At 46.8% G+C, this 18,103-nt stretch overlaps 1 protein-coding gene across 4 annotated transcripts in view; it reads left to right on the top strand.

The window, feature by feature from the left end:
• Positions 1–18,103, top strand: part of TBCK (TBC1 domain containing kinase) — a 536,201-nt gene that overhangs the window by 142,976 nt on the left and 375,122 nt on the right. For all 4 annotated transcript variants that reach the window (XM_073571832.1, XM_073571833.1, XM_073571835.1 and 1 more), the window contains one exon: positions 15,598–15,671. In XM_073571832.1, the coding sequence (XP_073427933.1) occupies positions 15,598–15,671 (74 nt within the window). The remainder of the gene's footprint in view (positions 1–15,597; positions 15,672–18,103) is intronic.

Raw genomic sequence — 18,103 nt, 5'->3', positions numbered from 1 at the left:
TGTTCCTCCTGAGGTCTGATTTCTCCAGCTCTGTCCCTGCATGTTTAGCTAAGTGGTTTATTTGCTATTCTGTTTGCATTTGATCTGGTTTTGTCTATCTCTTCTTGGTGCGGGTCAGCCAGCTCCAGCTGGGGCTGATCTGCCCATATGTTACTGCTTGTGCCAGTTTGTTTTATCCCCTGTTAGATTGGTCTCTTTTTGCTCTGCTTTCAGATTATACGAGAGTGCTGATATAGTGGGGGGCGAAGTCGTGTGACTTCAGTGTTTTTTGCATCAGACGTGTTGGACTTTTTACAGGTTTTTTTGCGTGATTCCAGACAGTGTCTTTCCTTTGTTCTGTCTAGTCAGTGTGGGCCCCATCATTTGCTCAGTCTATTTTCCTGCCTGTGTTTGTGTTTTCATCTTGTCTCACCGACAATATATGTTTGGGGGCTATCTATTCCTTTGGGGTCTGCTCTGTGGCAATTTAGATTTCCCCTTTCTTGCTTTAGGCTTAGTTATCTCTCCGGCTGTGCCGAGGCGTCTAGGATCATCGTAGGTACGCTCCACGGCTACTGCTAGTTGTGTGATTAGGATCAGGGGTCTGCACTCCGCTTAGGTACCAACCTCTGGTTTTCTGTGGCTTAGCCTGGACCTGCTCTCCTCCTCGGTGACCCATTCATAACAAAGGTCCCTGTATTTGTGCTCCTTGAATTTGACCCTGACTGTCCTGTTTGAACTTCATCCTAAACCCATTGTGCCAGTTTCTAGTCCTGTTCCTGATCTTCTTATTGCGTTAATGTATCGCTACCCTCTCCGGTCCAGTCTGAACCTGCATCCGTGATCCCATACCTGAGTCAGTCCTGCGTTCCTGAACCTGTCCTGTCTGTACTTGTTCTGGTATCCTCCTGTTAATCAGTTTTTGGCTGGCCTGAGCCTGACTCTCATCCATCTTTGCTTCCCTGTGCTTTGGGATCAGCTTCTGTAGCTACGGGGTCTGTCCTGGAGTAGCACCTGACATCCACCTGTGGCTCAAGTCTAACCACACCATCAAGGGCTCTAGCGAACAACAAGGTGGTCGCATAATTGTGCCCCTCCAGGCTCTCCCCAGTCTCCCCTGCAAGAACCACAGCTTACTGATGTGGCCGATGGATTGGGTCCTACTTACTGATTTGCACCAAATCTACTTTTCTCCTTCGCCTCATTGGGGGACACAGATACTGTGGGTGTATGCTTCTGCCACTAGGAGGCTGACACTAAGTGAGAAAAAAAAAAGGTTAGCTCCTCCTCCGTCGTATACACCCTCGCCCCTATTGCGGGCGGAACTCAGTTTTTTGCTTAGTGTCCATGGAGGCACACACGTCTGGTTTTGCTCCAGACTTTTTTTCTTTCTTTTTTTTTTCCCATGAAGATGAAACAGGGGCGATGGACCCTATTGAAAGGGTCCGATCTCCCCAAACCATCAACGGGCGAGCACGTGTTGAGTATCGTCTCCACGTATCCTCTCCCGCACCGTGGGACATATCTGCGCCGTTTTCCCTACCCTTTTTTTTTATTTTATTTTTACCATCTATGAAGATGAGACGGGGGCAACGGATCCTATTGAAAGGGTCCGATTTCCCCAAACCATCAACTGGCGAGCACGTGCGAGTGTCCTTCCACGTATCCTCTCCCACGACGTGGGACACAATGCCGGACTTAGCCCTGACCACCCCTAGGTATTGAAACCATGGGCTGTACAGAGGCACAAGACTAGTCCGTGCGGCCCCCACTGCTCTACCAATGCTTAGACTGCGGTGCTGCAAGGCGGCGGACGGTCCCTCTCCTCACCCCCTGAAGGGGTTAGATGGAGCTAGGGTGCCTGCACCGTCCTATTTTGTCAAGGTCCCCTCACATACCTGAGCTGGGAAGCTGAAGAGGATCGTCAGTGAGGAGAGGGCCTGGGAGGGCTCCTGCGGCGAAGATCCGGGGCTGGAGCCCTTAGCTGTCAGATGCCACCTGCCAGTGGCTGCAGAGCGGTGCGGAGAAGCCGGCGCCAGTAAGTAGCACCATTTTTTTGTGGCGCCATGGAGTTCGCGCCCCCCCCCCCCGTCCCCCACCCCACCCCCGTCGTGGGCAGGGGATAAATTGAGGCCGCGGCTTTAGCCGAAGCTAGGCCGTGAACGGAAGTTCCGCCTCCGGGCCGCGCGTCACTTTCGGCGGCCCGCCCCCCAGGCCTGGGCGGCAGGGGATAAGTTTAGCCCCCGGCTTCTGAGCGCGGCTAGGCCGCAGACCCGGAAGTACCGCCCCTGGACCGGTTTATATGTTGGCGGTCCGCCCCACAGCTGGTGGCACGCGACTTTTGTGCGGAGGCGTCCAGGAACGGGGGGGGGGGGGGGGGCACAGGACTGGGGTAAGTGCTGCCCGGGAAGCCACAGGGAAAATGAGGTGCTAGCTCCTTCCCCCCCATCCCCAGCAGCGGACAGATGCAGCATGTCCGAAGAAGCCGCATGCATCTCTTGTCGGGCTGCGTTTCCGCGGGCGCAGAGCAAGTGATTATGCAAAGCCGGAGACTCCAAACGCGCCCAGAGCCCTCCCCTGCGACCGAACCCACAATGCAGGTGTGGGCAGACCGCAAAGGACAAGGCTCAGGATTCCCGCTGTGCAGCGCCCGGAACCCGACGCCTAACAGAACGTCTGTGTCCGTTCTCCCCTGCGACCGCGACCAATGTGCCAAGCCCCCCCAGAGTGGGCCCTATCACTGTCACAGTTCATGCAATTGAGTCCCTTCAGGCCCCAGATTGGGGCAGGGACAGTGGCTCGCCGGCCTTAGAGGGGACCTCCACCTCACAAGAGCCTCGCCTGCAGGGGCCGCTCTCACTCGAGGCAAACCCAAAGGAAACCAATTCACACGGTGTCGCCCAGTCCATCCGGTGCCTTTGGCATCCGTAAGTTCTGCTTCTCGCTCCACGTCACCAGTGGTTGATAGCGAGCAGACCTCAGAATTCGACTCAGACGAGCCCCTTGACCTGGATACTCCAGCGTCACGTGAAACAGTGGACAGCCTCATAGAAGCCGTCAATCTGACCTTGGGGATTGAGGATGATCTCGCAGCGGCTACGGGGCATAAGGTGGCGTTTAAGCGAGTGAAGCGGCCGCACATAATTTTTTCCTCTCACCCTGAGTTTGAGGGCATAGTGCAGCGACACAGGGAACGACCAGACAGGCGTTTCTCGGGTCAAAAGGCACTCGAAGCAAGATATCCATTTTCTCCGCACCTCCGGGGCCATGATCTCATGGTCAGAATCATTAAACAAGGTCGCACAGGAGTAAGAGCTATCTGCAGAAAGATCGGAAATCGCGAGTCAGATCGCGATGGCCGGAGATTACGTAATCAAGGCGTCTTTGGATGCGACCAATTGCTTGGCACTTGCGGCCGTTAACGCAATTTCTATCAGAAGAGCTCTATAGTTAAGATCATGGCATGGCTGTGGAATCTTGAAGATGGATAAACTTATCTTCGGCTCCACAGGCAGAAAGAGCGGTTTTCTCCCTCAACTCCCTCTCCCTCTGCTCCTCTTTGGTCAGACCTCATCTGGAATATTGTGTCCAGTTTTGGGCACCACATTTTAAAAAAGACATCAACAAACTGGAGCAAGTTCAGAAAAGAGCGACCAGAATGGTGACCGGTCTGCAAACCCTGTCTTATGAGGAAAGGTTGCAGGATTTGGGAATGTTTAGTTTGCAAAAGAGAAGACTGAGAGGAGACTTAATAGCTGTCTACAAATATCTAAAGGGCTGTCACATTGTAGAAGGATCAACTTTATTCTCATTTGCACAAGGAAAGACTAGAAGCAATGGGATGAAACTGAATGGGAGGAGACACAGATTAGATATTAGAAAAAACTTTTTGACAGAGTGATCAATGAGTGGAACAAGCTGCCACGAGAAGTGGTGAGTTCTCCTTCAATGGAAGTCTTCAAACAGAGGCTGGACAGACATCTGACTGGGATGATTTAGCGAATCCTGCTTTGAGCAGGGGGTTGGACCAGATGGCCCAGGAGGTCCCTTCCAACTCTACGATTCTACGAAAAGGTCAAACCGCCTTTTCGCCACCCTTTTTAGGCATGTTTTCGGCCTTTTGCAACCCCGGGTGGACCACAGCGGCCAATTCCGTCACTTCAGGCCGCCCCAACCAAGATAGGGGCGGCAGGTCTCAAAAGAACCAACCCATTGGGGAGAATGCGAACTCAACAGCCTGATCGAGGGGATCCAGATCCCAAAGATCGTCAGCCAAATGACTCGAGGCGCTTGCCAGACGACACCAGCAAGGTGGGCGGCCGGCTACTCTGGTTTCGCCGTGTCTGGTTCAGTGTCGCGCACGACACATGGGTAAAGGAGTTGGTGGCCTCAGGTTACAAAATAGAATTTGTCAGATACCCTCAAAGACTGTTTTTTCTTTCTCGTCTTCCCAGGGTGGATACCCAGGCAAGAGCTCTGTTGGAGCCATCGAATCGCTCCAGCGCAATGGAATCTATTCCAACCTGTTTGCGGTTCCCAAAAAAGGACGGGTATGTCAGACCGATTTTGGACCTCAAGCATCTGAACAAATTCATCAGGATCAGACATTTCCGGGTGGAGTCTTTCCGTTCAGTCATATCGGCCATGGAGCAGGGAGAATACTTTGCCTCGATCGACATCCAGGACGCATATCTGCATAGTCCCATTTTTCCTCCTCACCAAAGGTTAGTGCGTTTCGCCATCAACGGTCGACATTGTCAGTTCGTGGCGCTTCCTTTCGGGTTTACCACGGCTCTCAGAGGGTTCACAAAGGTTATTGCAGTGGTCATGGCCATACTGCATTCTTGAGGCATAGTCGTCTTGCCTTACTTGGACGACCTATTGGTCATAGGCCCTTCAATACGGGCACACGAGGAAAATGTCAGCATCACGCTAGATACTCTTGCCCGCTTAGGTTGGCTGGTCAATGCGAAGATGTCATCCCTTGTGCTAGCTCAGAGGATCTCCTTCTTAGGAATGATCTTCGACACTTGCCGAGGGTTGGTAATTCTCCCTCAGGAAAAAGCCCTAGCTCTCCGGCAGGGAGTCCGGACTCTTAGCCAACCAGTCCCTCATACCATTCTTTCGGGATGAGGATGCTAGGGAAAATTGTGGCAGCAATGGGAGCGGTAACGTTCGCCCAGTTCCATTTTCGCCCCCTGCAGTACGCCCTCTTGGCAGCTTGGGATAAGAATCCTTTCACGCTCGATCGGCGATGCCGACTGTCCTCTCAAGTCAGTCAGTCGCTTGGATGGCGGATAACCAGTTCCTCTCTGGCCCAGGGGAAACCCTTCCCCCCAGACCATTGGTTGGTGGTAACAACCGTCACCAGTCTCCTCGGCTGGGAAAAGCAGTGTTTCGCCACCATACAACCCAGGGACGGTGGTCGCCAAAGGAGACACGTCTCCCGATCAGCTTATTGGAGATACGAGCGATTCGGCTGGCTCTGCAGCAGTTTCATCGCTTCTTAGCAGAACGCCACGGCAGTAAATCAACAAGGGTGCACCCGCAGCAGAGCAACTATGCGCGAGGTGGGGCACGTTCTTCAGTGGGCCGAAGCAAACCACTCAGTGATTTCGGCAGTCCACATCCCGGGTGTGGAGAACTGGACGGCAGACTTTCTCAGCCGGCGGGGTCTTGCGTCCGGAGAGTGGTCACTACATTCTGAGGTCTTCGAGCATATTTGTCAACTGTGGGGAACTGCGGATGTGGACCTGATGGCTTCCAGGGTGAACGCCAAGGTACCCACATATGTCGCTCGGGCCAGGGACCCGCAAGCGATCGCTGTGGAGGTGTTGGTTCTGCCATAGAACCAGTTCCGCCTCCCATAGCTATTTCCCCTGCTGCCACTACTTCCGAGAGTTATCAAAAAGATCAGGATGTAAAGGGTTCCGGCGATTCTGCTGTCCTCGCACGGGCCCGTCCAGCGTGGTACGCAGATCTAATGCAGCTGCTCGTCAACGTTCCTTAGCGACTGCCAAAGCGCCCAGATCTACTTTCTCAAGGGCCGATCTGCCACCCGAACTCAGGGGCCCTGTGTTTGACGGCATGGCCGTTGAATCTTGGATTCGAACCCAGGCTGTGTTCGGGAGCAAGGTGGTCGCTACAATGGTTAGCGCCTGGAAGCCGGCTTCAGTATGAATTTACCACCACACCTGGAAGGTGTTCTTTGCTTGATGTCGAGGCCGCTATGTTTCTCCGCTGAGATTCTCGATCCCCAACATCTTGGCTTTTCTCCAGTTGGGCCTAGACTCGGGCTTGGCCCCAAGTTCCCTCAGGAGACAAATATTGGCCTTATCCATCCTGTTCCAGTGCAGAATTGCTACCAATTTGCAGGTGAAGACTTTCATCCAGGGAGTCTCCCACTTGGTACCTCCCTATAAGGTGCCTATGGATGCCTGGGACCTTAACCTGGTCCTAAGTGTTCTGCAGGAAGCTCCATTTGAACCGCTTCAGGATATCTCCTTGAGGTACCTTTCCTGGAAAGTGGTGTTCCTAGTGGCCTTCACTTCTATCAGGCGGGTTTCAGAGCTGGCGGCCCTATCCTGCCGAGCTCCGTTCCTCACTTTCCATAAGGATAAGGTGGTGCTCAGACCAGCTCCTCCTTTTCTGCCGAAAGTCGTGTCCTCATTTCACATTAATGAGGATGTTGTCTTGCCTTCATTTAGTCCAGCACTGGTGCACCGTATGGAAAAGGCTCTTCACACGTTAGACCTGGTAAGAGCCCTCCGGAGGTACGTGTCGCTGGCGGCGCCCTTACGTCAGAAGGACACGCTGTTCGTGCTCCCTGAAGGGCGCAGGAAGGGACTCGGTGCCTCAAAATCGACCATAGCCAGATGGATTCGTTTGACTATTCAGGTGTCCTACCGCATTAGAGGCACGTCGATTCCAGCAGGGATCAGAGCGCAATCTCGGGCAGTGAGCGCCTCTTGGGTGCTTCGGCATCAAGCTTCGGCGTAACAGGTTTGCAAAGCAGCAACCTGGTCCAGCCTGCACACATTTGCCAGACATTCTAATAGTCATACTCAGGCCTCGGCGGATGCGAGCCTGGGGAGAAGGATTCTCCAAGCAGCGGTGGCGCACCTTTAAACAAGAGGTGCATGTAGCTTGGATCGGTGAGTCAATCTCCCACCCAGGGGCTGCTTTAGGACGTCCCCCAGTATCTGTGTCCCCCAATGAGGCGAAGGAGAAACATGGATTTTTGTGATAAACGCACCGTAAAATCCTTTTCTCCGAGACGCTCATTGGGGGACACAGCACCCACCCTATTAGCCAGTTGGCTCTGCTTTTGTTTAATTAATACGCATTTATTTATGTGATATAAGGGTGGTCCTTTTCTGGACATGTTGTACCTGTATTAAAGGGGATCTGTCACCCTTTTTATCCCCTATTAGCTGCCGGCATAGACATCGGGGGCTTATCTACAGCATTCTGTAATGTTGTAAATAAGCCCCCGATGTAACCTGAAAGAGAAGAAAAACACGTTATATTATACTCACCGAGGTGGGCGGTCCGGTCCGATGTTTGTTGCGGTCCGGTCTGGCGCCTCCCTTCTTCATGCGATAACGTCCTCTTCCATCCTGAAATGGCTCCGGCGCAAGCGCATTGCATGCCCTGTTGAGGGCAGAGCAGAATTCTGCAGTGCGCAGGCGCCAGACATCTCCCGACGCCTGCGCACTGCAGGTCTCTGCTCTGCCCTCAACAGGGCAGAGCAGTGCACCTGCGCCGGAGCCATTACGGGATGCGAGAAGAGGACTTCATCGCATGAAGAAGGGAGGCGCCGGACGGGACGGCGACACCCATCGGACCGGACCGCCCACCTCGGTGAGTATAATATAACGTGTTTTTCTTCTCTTTCAGGTTACATTGGAGGCTTATCTACAGTATTACAGAATGCTGTAGATAAGCCCCCGATGTCTATGCCAGCAGCTGCAAAGCCAAAAAAAGGGTGACAGATTCCCTTTAAGGCTGATTTGGTTGTCCTCCTACTGCTTTGGCACCAAACTGAGTTCCGCCCGCAATAGGGGCGAGGGTGTATACGACGGAGGAGGAGCTAACCTCTTTTTTTTTTTTCACTTAGTGTCAGCCTCCTAGCGGCAGAAGCATACACCCACAGTATCTGTGTCCCCCAATGAGCATCTTGGAGAAAAGGATTTTTTTTTTTAAATTCGTTTATTAAACCATAAGCAGTTATATCACACACACATTTAGTACAAGATATTAAGTTTGATACAAAACATATATATGCTCAAATAACATGAATAGATGAAACATGATATGTGTGTCAATTGTGTGTAAATAAAGCAAACATAATGTCAATTAAATCACCGTGGTGTTGTGTTATTATATCAGCAATAAAACCTGCCTAGCTTCCAAACCCTACCTACATCTACCAAAACATAAACTATTCCGCAGCCTACTTCTATACAGTGAGTAGTTTACTGTGTGACATCTCCGCTCTGCAAGGTGAGGTGAGAGGAATTCCACCTCTCCCAAATCTTTTTGAATTTACCCGGGCATCCGCTATTTTGGTACAGTGTACGTTCATATGGAATAATCGAGTTTACTAAAGTGATCCAGGATCCAAGAGAAGGAGGTGAGCTCCCCATCCATCGCAACGCCACTATCTTCCGTGCCATGAACAGTGTCTCCCGTAGAAAAATCCCAACATAATGACCCCATGCCTCCTCATCCCACACTCCAAACAGACAGATCAGTGGTTCAAGGGGAACAGGGGTCTGTACCAGGGATGCTAATAATGATGTCACCTCCCACCAGTATTGCGCAACAACAGGACAGCACCAGATCATATGAATAAAGTCTGCATCCATTGAATGACATCTCAAACATTCCGAGGACGGATATCGGCCCATCTTAAAGAGTCGAATTGGAGTCAAATACGATTGATTAATAATATACAATTGTTTCATCCTGTTGTTGGCAGACGGAGATACCCAGATTGGTGACTCCAGGACTTCTTCCCATTCCTCACCCTGTGTGTCTGAGATGAGCCTCTCCCATTTCTTCTTAACGGACTCCAAAGCACATTCTGTCCCTACTGACAACATATATGTATATAGAGAGGAGATGAGACCCTGAGGGCCCTGTGATTTGAGAATCCCTATCAGAGGTAAAGACAAGATGGCATTATCTATACCCATACATCTCGTGTGATTGAAGAGCTGACCTTAGCTGTAAATAACGGAAAAACTGGGATCTCGGGACACTGCGATTAGCTTGCAATTGCTCAAAGGATACCAATGTTCCATGATCGTACAGATCACCTATCGTAAAGACACTATACTGAGCCCAGAACTTGGCGGATGGATGTTCATGTAGCACCGGCAGGTAGTCATTATTCCATAGGGGCATTTCAGCTATAATATCCCTAAATCTGACCGCCCCCTCAATCTGTCTCCATACCGATCGTGCCAAACAAAGTAGAGGTAGCAGTTTCAAGACATTTATTTTCTTCATTTCTAAAAAACCCAGTGGGCAACTAATCTGTGCAGCATGAAGTAGGTGACGCTCAGAATTCGGGAGATGACCTCCAGGCATCCATGTACTTATGGCCTTGGCCTGTCCAGCTAGATAATATAAAAAGAAATCGGGTAACGCTGCCCCTCCTCCCCCCCTGGGCCTCTGTAGAGTGGTTAGTTTAAGTTTAGGCCTGGCTTTCCCCCAAATAAAGGATGTGGTTTGGGAGTTCAGATTAGCAAAAAAGGATTTGGGCACCACCACCGCACTATGTTGGAGAAAGTAGCTAAGCTTGGGGAGTAATATCATTTTTATTAAATTAATACGTCCGGCTACAGACAGTGGAAGTTTACCCCAAATCGCAAATTTACCTTTGACCATTTCCAGCAATGGTTGTATATTGAGTTGCAGATCAAATTTGCTACCCTGAGAGATATAGACACCCAGATATTTAAAATTGGTTACAGTGGGCAGTAAGGAGAGAGTCTCAAGTCGTGGCATTGGAGCATGGGAAAGAGGCATCAAAGCAGACTTCTCCCAGTTTATATATAGGCCAGAATATTTACTGAATTTATTTATGGTAGTGATCACTCTTGTCAGGGTCTCCTCCGCTTAGTCCATAAATATCACCATATCGTCAGCATATAGGCCTATGGTATCTGTTCGACTCGCTATTTCTATACCAGCAATATTAGGGGAAGGTCTTATACGAATTGCCAGCGCCTCAATAGCAAGAGCAAAAAGAGCCGGGGAAAGGGGACACCCTTGACGAGTTCCCCTATACAATGAAAATGATTCAGATATGGAGTTATTGATGATGACCCGGGCCTTGGTCTTCATGTATAGAGCATTGACCCATTTTTGAAATCTATCACCAAATCCATATCTCTGCAAACATGCATGGAGAAAAGGCCATTCAAGCGAGTCAAAGGCCTTGGCCGCATCCAGCGACGCCAATGCCCATTCATTATCTGATACCAGAGAACTATATTGGACCACTGACTGGACACGTCTGATATTTATGGAGGTACTCTTACCCGGCATAAAACCCGTCTGATCAGGGTGTACAAGATCTAATATAACCAAGTTCACTCTTTTGGCCAGAATGTTTGTAAGAATTTTATAGTCCACATTTACTAGTGATATAGGCCTGTAAGATCCACAATCTAAAGGGTCCTTCCCTTCCTTTTTTAGAACTATTATATTGGCCTCATAAAAGGACTCCGGCATGCATCCCCCCTCCCAAATCTCACGGAGCACTGTCAACAAAAGGGGCGCCAGTATATCCTGGTATTTCCTATACAATTCCACAGGAAATCCATCCGGCCCAGGGGCCTTCCCGGAGGCCATGTCTTTTATGGCATCCTCCACCCCCTCCAAAGTAAATTCAGCATCCATAAAGGCCTGTTGGGAAGGACTTAGCGTAGGAAACTCTATATCTGACAGATAATTTAGACACTCCGGGCCGTCCATATCAGTCTTAGAATTGTACAATGAACCATAATAGTCAGAAAAGCACCTTAGTATCTCCTCAGTTGAGGAAACCAAAGTACCACCCGAATCACGGATCTGTAGAATTGTATTAGTTGTGTTATGCTGTCATACCAAGTAAGCCAGAAATCTATTCGCCTGATTCCCCATTTCAAAATAAGACTGCCGGGCAAAAAATAATTTACGTTTCGTCTTGGTGTCAGTGTATTGAGCATATAACCTTTGAGCGGTCAGCCACTCTACCCTATTACTGTTAGTTTGATCTGATATACAGGCTGCCTCCGAGTCTTTCAGACGTCGCTCCTTCTCGCCATCCTCCTCCGACGTCACCCGTTTAATGTGAGAAATCGTGGAGGATAGACAACCCCGCAAATAGGCTTTAAGAGCATCCCAAAATACATTAATATTTCAGGGTTCGGGGTGGGACGAGACGAAGCAACGTAACTGATCTATCATTCTATCAGGGGATGTTATCAACTTCAGCCAAAAAGGGTTCAGCTTCCATGTTATCCTTTTAGTCAATGGCCCATATTTAAGCTTGAGAATAACTGGACTAAGGTCTGAGATCCCCCTGCTTCCATGTTTAATATCATCCACCCACGCCGCCAGACTGCTGGACCCAAAAATGTAATCTATGCGAGACAAAGAGCGTTTAGTGGAAAAATGGCAAGAATACTCCTTGGTCGCTGGATGGCGCACTCTCCATAGATCCAGCCACCCACTACCCGCCATGAATTGTGACAGTTGGGATGTGCCCGGGGGGGGACCCCATCCTGTATTCCATCACCCAGTCTCAATTTATCAAGATGGCCATTCATGACCAGATTAAAATCTCCCATACAGATAACATGTGCGTCTGGGTAATTTAAAGCAAAGCTTAATGCCTTCTGAATAATTGATATAGTGGCTAGAGGTGGATTATAGATACAAAGAATGACATATTTCTGAGAGTTAATCAGCGCATAAACGAACACAAATCGCCCCTCGGGGTCCTTCCGGGCCTCCCACCGAACATCTTTATGAATTAACAGTGAGACTCCCCTTGAGTAGCTAGTGTGAAAAGCATGTATAAACCATTGCACCCACGGTTTCTGTACCCACCGAACCGTATCTCTGGTCAGGTGCGTCTCTACCAAAGCCACAATGTGAGGACGGTAGTGTCTAATTTGTGAGAACACCTTAATTTTCTTTCGGGGGGTTTTTATGCCTCTTACATTCCAGGTCATACAAATCAGCTCAGAACCCATACCCCTCCATCTGGATATGATGCATAATGGTGCCCGAACCAAGTGCAGAGATCCCACACAGATGACAGAATTTGGCGTCGGCTGCGGCCTCCATCTAAACAACTATAAAAAAAAAATTAAAACTTTTGAAAAACAGAAAGCAAAACAAAAACCTAGTAACATAGGCGTACAGTCTTACGCCCCAATTAAAAGAAAAACCAGGGGATACCATCACTGAATAGAGCGTCCGGTATAGCTGGTATCTGGGAACTCGCTGAGAGAGCTCCAATTGGACCGTTAATTAAGAGGATCTGAAGAAACAGCCGCCACATTAGGATTCTTTCGTGGGGGACCCCCTATGGGATCGCAGCCACTCAGTCGCCTCCGTCTGATCTGTAAAAAATACGGAGGAACCTTCATGAACAACCCGGAGCTGGAGAAAAGGATTTTACGGTGAGTTTATCACAAAAATCCATGTTCTACCATAGGCTCGCAAAGCTTACGCTTGAAAAAGAAAGAAATCTTTTTCTAAATACCTTTAATTACTTATCTAGCTCAGGCCCCACTGCGCATAACATTAGCATAATCATATAATCCTACCTATTTTTTTCCTTCAACGTTCCTTCTGATGGTTTTTCCTTTTGGACTCCAGTCTCCAGTGGAACATAACATTGACATGATTCATGAGGTTGTCTCGACAAGGCTTTGGTTGGAGTCCGAAAGGGGAAAGCATCTAAGGGAACATCACAGAAAAATGACAGGTGGGATTACCTAACCGCTCTACGGGAACAAGGCTAGATAAGTAGATAACTGATAGCACCTGATAGAAGATTAGTGCTACCTGAACCACGAGGAGAGTGAAACAGACACTAACAGCATTATTCTAGCCTTGTATTTTTACTGTAATATGGTGCTACATTTGAGAAAAAATATGCTTTGAAAAGCCAGGCAGGTGTACGATGCATCTCAGATGACTAGTTCATGAGGTTGGTCCCCTATTAATAACTTGGCGCCTAATCTCCTGCTCATTGAGTTCTTGGACCAATAACTATGTACATACAGTTATGGCTGAAAGTATTGGCACCCTTGAAATTATTCCAGAAAATAAAATATTTTTCCCAGAAAATTATTGCAATTACACGTCTTGTTATACACATGTTTATTTCCTATTTCCTTTCTGTATATTGGAACAACACAAAAAAAGAGATTAAAAGGCAAATTGGACATAATGTTACACTAAACCTCAAGAATGGGCCAGGCAAAATTGTTGGCACTTTCAACTTAATATTTAGTTGCACACCCTTTGGAATAAATAACTGCAATCAATCGCTTCCTCTAACTGTCATCAAGTTTCTTGCACCTCTCAACTGGAATTTTGGACCACTCTTCTGTTGCAAACAGCTCCAGGTCTCTCATATTTGAAGGGTACCTTCTCCCAACAGCAATTTTAAGATTTCTCTACAAGTGCTCAATGGGATTTAGATCAGGACTCATTTCTGACCAATTCATAACTCTCCAGAGCCTTGTTTCCATCCATTTCTGGGTGCTTCTTTAAGTATGATTGTGGTTATTATCCTGCTTGAAGACCCACGACCTAGGATGCAAACCCAGCTTTCTGACACTGGGCACTACATTGCAACCCAAAGTCCTTTGGAAATCTTCAGATTTCATGACTCCTTGCACACAGTCAAGGCACCCAGTGCCAGAGGCAGCAAATCAACCACAAAACATCTTTGAAACACCACCATATTTGACTGTAAGTATTGTGTTCTGTTCTTTGCAGGCCTCATCCCATTTTCGAAAAACAGTAAAATGACGTGCTTTACTAAAAAGCTCTATCTTGGTCTCATCTGTCCACAAGACTTTCCCATAAGGGTTTTGGTTTACTCACATACATTATGGCAAACTGCAGTCTAACTTTTTTATGTCTGTGTGTCAGCAGTGAGCTCCTCCTGGGTCTCCTGCTATAGCATTTTATTCATACGTCGGAGGATAGTTAATGCTAACACTGGATGCACGATGAGCCTGCAGGACAGCTTAAATTTCTTTGGAACTTGATTGGAGCTGCTTATCCACCATCTGGACTATCCTGCGTTGCAACCATGCATCAATATTTCTCTGCCATACTTGTCCAGGGATATTCGCTACAGACCTATGGGTTCTATACTTCTTGATTGTTTCTCACCGTGGAAGGAGATAAACTTGTAACCTTGAGATTGTTGATATTGTGAACAGTTTTATTTTTCAAGTCCTCAGACAGTTCTCTTCTAGTGATGAGCTAGTATACTCACTGCTCGGGTTTTCCCGAGCATGCTCAGGTGCCCTCCGAATGTTTTGGCGTGCTCGGAGATTTAGTCGACGCAGCTGCATGATTTGTGGCTGCTGGACAGGCTGAATACATGTGAGGAATGCCTGTTTGTTAGGGAATCCCCACATGTATTCAGGCTCTCTAGAAGCCTTAAATCATGCAGCTACTTCGACAAAAACTAAATCTGCGAACACGCCAAAATACTCGGAGGGCACCCAAGCATGCTCGGGAAAACTTGAGCAAAGAGTATACTCGAACATCACTATTCTCTTCATCTCTTTCTGTTCTCCAGGCTTAGTGTGCCGCACACAGACACAATGCAATTATTGAGTCAACTTGTCACCCTTTTATCTGGTTTCAGGTGGGATTTTCATATTGCCCACACCTGTTACTTGCCACAGGTGAGCTTGAACGAGCATCACATGATTGAAACAAAGTTGTTTACTCACATTTTTTAAAAGGCGCCACCAAATTTTGAGGTTTGTGTGAAATTATGTCAAACTTGACTTTTTTTTCTTTTTTGGGGGGTTGTTCCAAAAGACACAAAAGAAATAAACGTGTATAGCAAAACATGCCTAATTGCAGTAATTTTCTGGGAGAAATAATTCATTTTCTGAAACAATTTCAAGGGTACCAACACTTTTGGCTCTGACTGTATGTCTATAATGTACATGCAATTACATATTCTATATTATAACTTATTTTTATCTATAATTGTCTTGATCTAGTTTGAATACAATTACTACCCCTTATTCCTTAGCATTCTTTGTTCCCTGGTTCCTCCTAATTTTTCTGTATTCTTTCCATGTTTTACCTCTTAGCTTAGTATAGAAATTATTTAAAAATGTTAATAAAACACTTAAGATGTTGGTCCCCGACTGCTTTTCTTTGCTCCCCTTCCCTAGACTGACCGGTCTCTATGTTTGTGTGATGGGTTTATATTGCTAGTTGTATCTAAATGATATGTTCAGTTATAGGTTTACATTTCTAGTACCCTAGTCCAACTGGGCCGGCCGTCCGCTGTGTGTGTACAGTTTGTATTGTGAATATTATTTTCGAATTATCTTTCTTTTTCAGGGTCATGTTAAGATGGCGAAATTTGGTCTCTATTACATAACAGATCATGGAACAGATGTAGATTTTCCAATTGGGTAAGATTATTAGTTCCTGCCGTAATGTAATGTACCAGTAGGTGGCAGTGTAGTCACAATGTAGGGGAAGCTGAGCATTTGCTGCTTTTGGATGCTATCCAGCAATGTATTCAGTGATACCGCAGGTAAAAGAAGAAATTATAATAATGTCAGTGTGTATGATGTCCAGTCCAAAAATACTTGCTGCAGATATCAAGAATTTTTTCAGTTATGGTTTTTTGGGGACACCTCTTGCTTCCTTTGCGTGTCTTAACACGCAGCAGCCAATCAGTCTAAGAAATGGTCTTTTTATTTTTACAGCTTGTTGTAAAATTGCAAAATATCACTTTTTTATATTTACAGCAACATTAGAGTAATGATACACTGTTGTCTGTGATATCTATTTTTTGCACCTCGAGCTGATATTTTTACTGATACCATTTTGGGGTAGATACGATGTTTTGATCGCCTCTTATTGCATTTTATTGCAATGTTGCAGCTGCCAAAAAAAAACCAAATAATTCTGGCATTTCATATTTTTCCCTTACACTGTTTACCAGATTCATTTATTTTATATTTTGATAGATCAGACTTTTACAAATGCAGCGATACCAAAAATATGTTTGTTTGTTTTTTTCTAATGTTTTATTTTAATGGGGCAAAATGGGGTTGATCTGAACTTTTGTATTTTTTTTTTTTTTTTTTTTAATTTTCCATATTTTGTAAAACCTTTTTTTTTTTTTTTTTTTTTTTAACTTTTTACTGTAAATAGTTATCCTAGGGACCTTGAAGCTGTGATCATCTGATTGCTTGTTTTACACATAGCAGTGCATGAGCTACAGGCTGGCTTTCATAGGAGAATTGCCACAACAAGCACAGACGTCTTCAGCAGACCCCTGGCTGTCATGGCAACCCATCGGTGCCCTGCAATCACGTCATGGGTGATACGGTTGACGCGTGGAATGTCTTTCCCCCTGCCTGCCGGCGCATGTTAAATGCCACTGTTAGATATTGACAGCAGGATCTAACAGTTTGACAGCATTGGCGGCTGTTAGAGGCAGCTGATGTCTGGTTAAATCGGCCTTCATTAGCTGGGAAGGATGCAGGCTCGGCGTGTGAGCCCGCATCAAAGTCAGGGACATGTCATTTGCTGCATATGTACATCGTATGTAGTGAAGGGGTAAAGGATTTCCTTCTCACCTGTGAAAACTCATGCACATTTGGCTCAGCGTCCATTTATATGGGGCAAGTGCGAGAAATAGTTTTGAGCTCAACTGCATGTATAGCATACTTAGAGAGATTGTTCGGTCGACGAAGAAAAGGATAGAGTCACTCTATATGACTGCAGACTGGGAGTTGTGACAGTGTGCATTGTGAATACTGTCATGATTACCCTGCATTCCCAACTCCAGTCAGTGCAATTCGCCATTTGTATACTTTCATGACGTCCTGACCAGACTCATCTCCCTTTTCTTGATTCTCTTCTATTGTGAGGAGATAAGTGAGTCTAGTCGTCATGTGACTGTAAAGTGTGCATATCTCTCACATGATGTCTCGTGACCGCTAGAGGCCATGCAGCAGCCTGCATTCACACAGAGTGATTGCAGACCTTTCTCAGACCGGACAACCCCATCAAGAGTATAAGCACGCAACACCTTTTTTGGCGTGAAAACCCATAGATTTTTCAAGTGTAAGACAGCTTTTTTTTTTTTTTTTTTACTAAATTGTCTTTTATAGCACTTTATCTGGTAATTTCCTAGTTAAACGTTTTTGTTTGCCGGCAAGGTTTTTTGAACATTTTTTCAATGGTTTTGCAGTGATTTTTTTTTTCTTTTTTTACTGGCATTTTCCAGCCTTTTTGTTTAACTCCATTCAACAATGAATTAACTGCTAACAATTTTTTAAATAAAGACGATGGGAAAATGCTCAAAAAGGTGCTCAGACGACTGCCGGGCGTTTTTTGAGCCTGCCTGTTAACTGGTATTGTAAAATATAGAGTGTCTTCAGAGTCGAAAAAAAACAAAGAATGATTAGGACACTTCTTTTAACAGGTTGGTACCTTTGGAAACCTGAATAGGTTAACTGCTCCATGACTTTTGACATACATTTACGTCATTAGTTTTTTCCCCGCATATGATGGCTGATTTAATCATCCATCGCATGCCCTTAATAGCCGTGGGTGGGGCTGTTAACCTGTTAAATGCCACTGCCAATCTCTGACAGCAGCATTTAACAAGTGCCAGCAATTAGCACATCGTTCCATGATCCAATCGGCACACCCGTGATGTAATTGCGAAGTGCTGATTGGTTTTCATGGCAGCCAGGCATCTGCTGAAGACCCCCTGTACCTGTCATTATGATCCTCCTGTGAAAGCCAGCCTGTAGCTGCTGTTCATAGGAGATAGTGATTTTCGCAATACATAGCAGTACTAATACACTGCTATGTGTATCAC

The sequence above is a fragment of the Dendrobates tinctorius genome, unplaced genomic scaffold (genome assembly GCF_039654945.1).
Source record: "Dendrobates tinctorius isolate UK_male_01 unplaced genomic scaffold, ASM3965494v1 ptg000030l, whole genome shotgun sequence".
NCBI lineage: Eukaryota > Metazoa > Chordata > Amphibia > Anura > Dendrobatidae > Dendrobates > Dendrobates tinctorius.
This window is presented reverse-complemented; position numbering and strand designations above follow the sequence as displayed.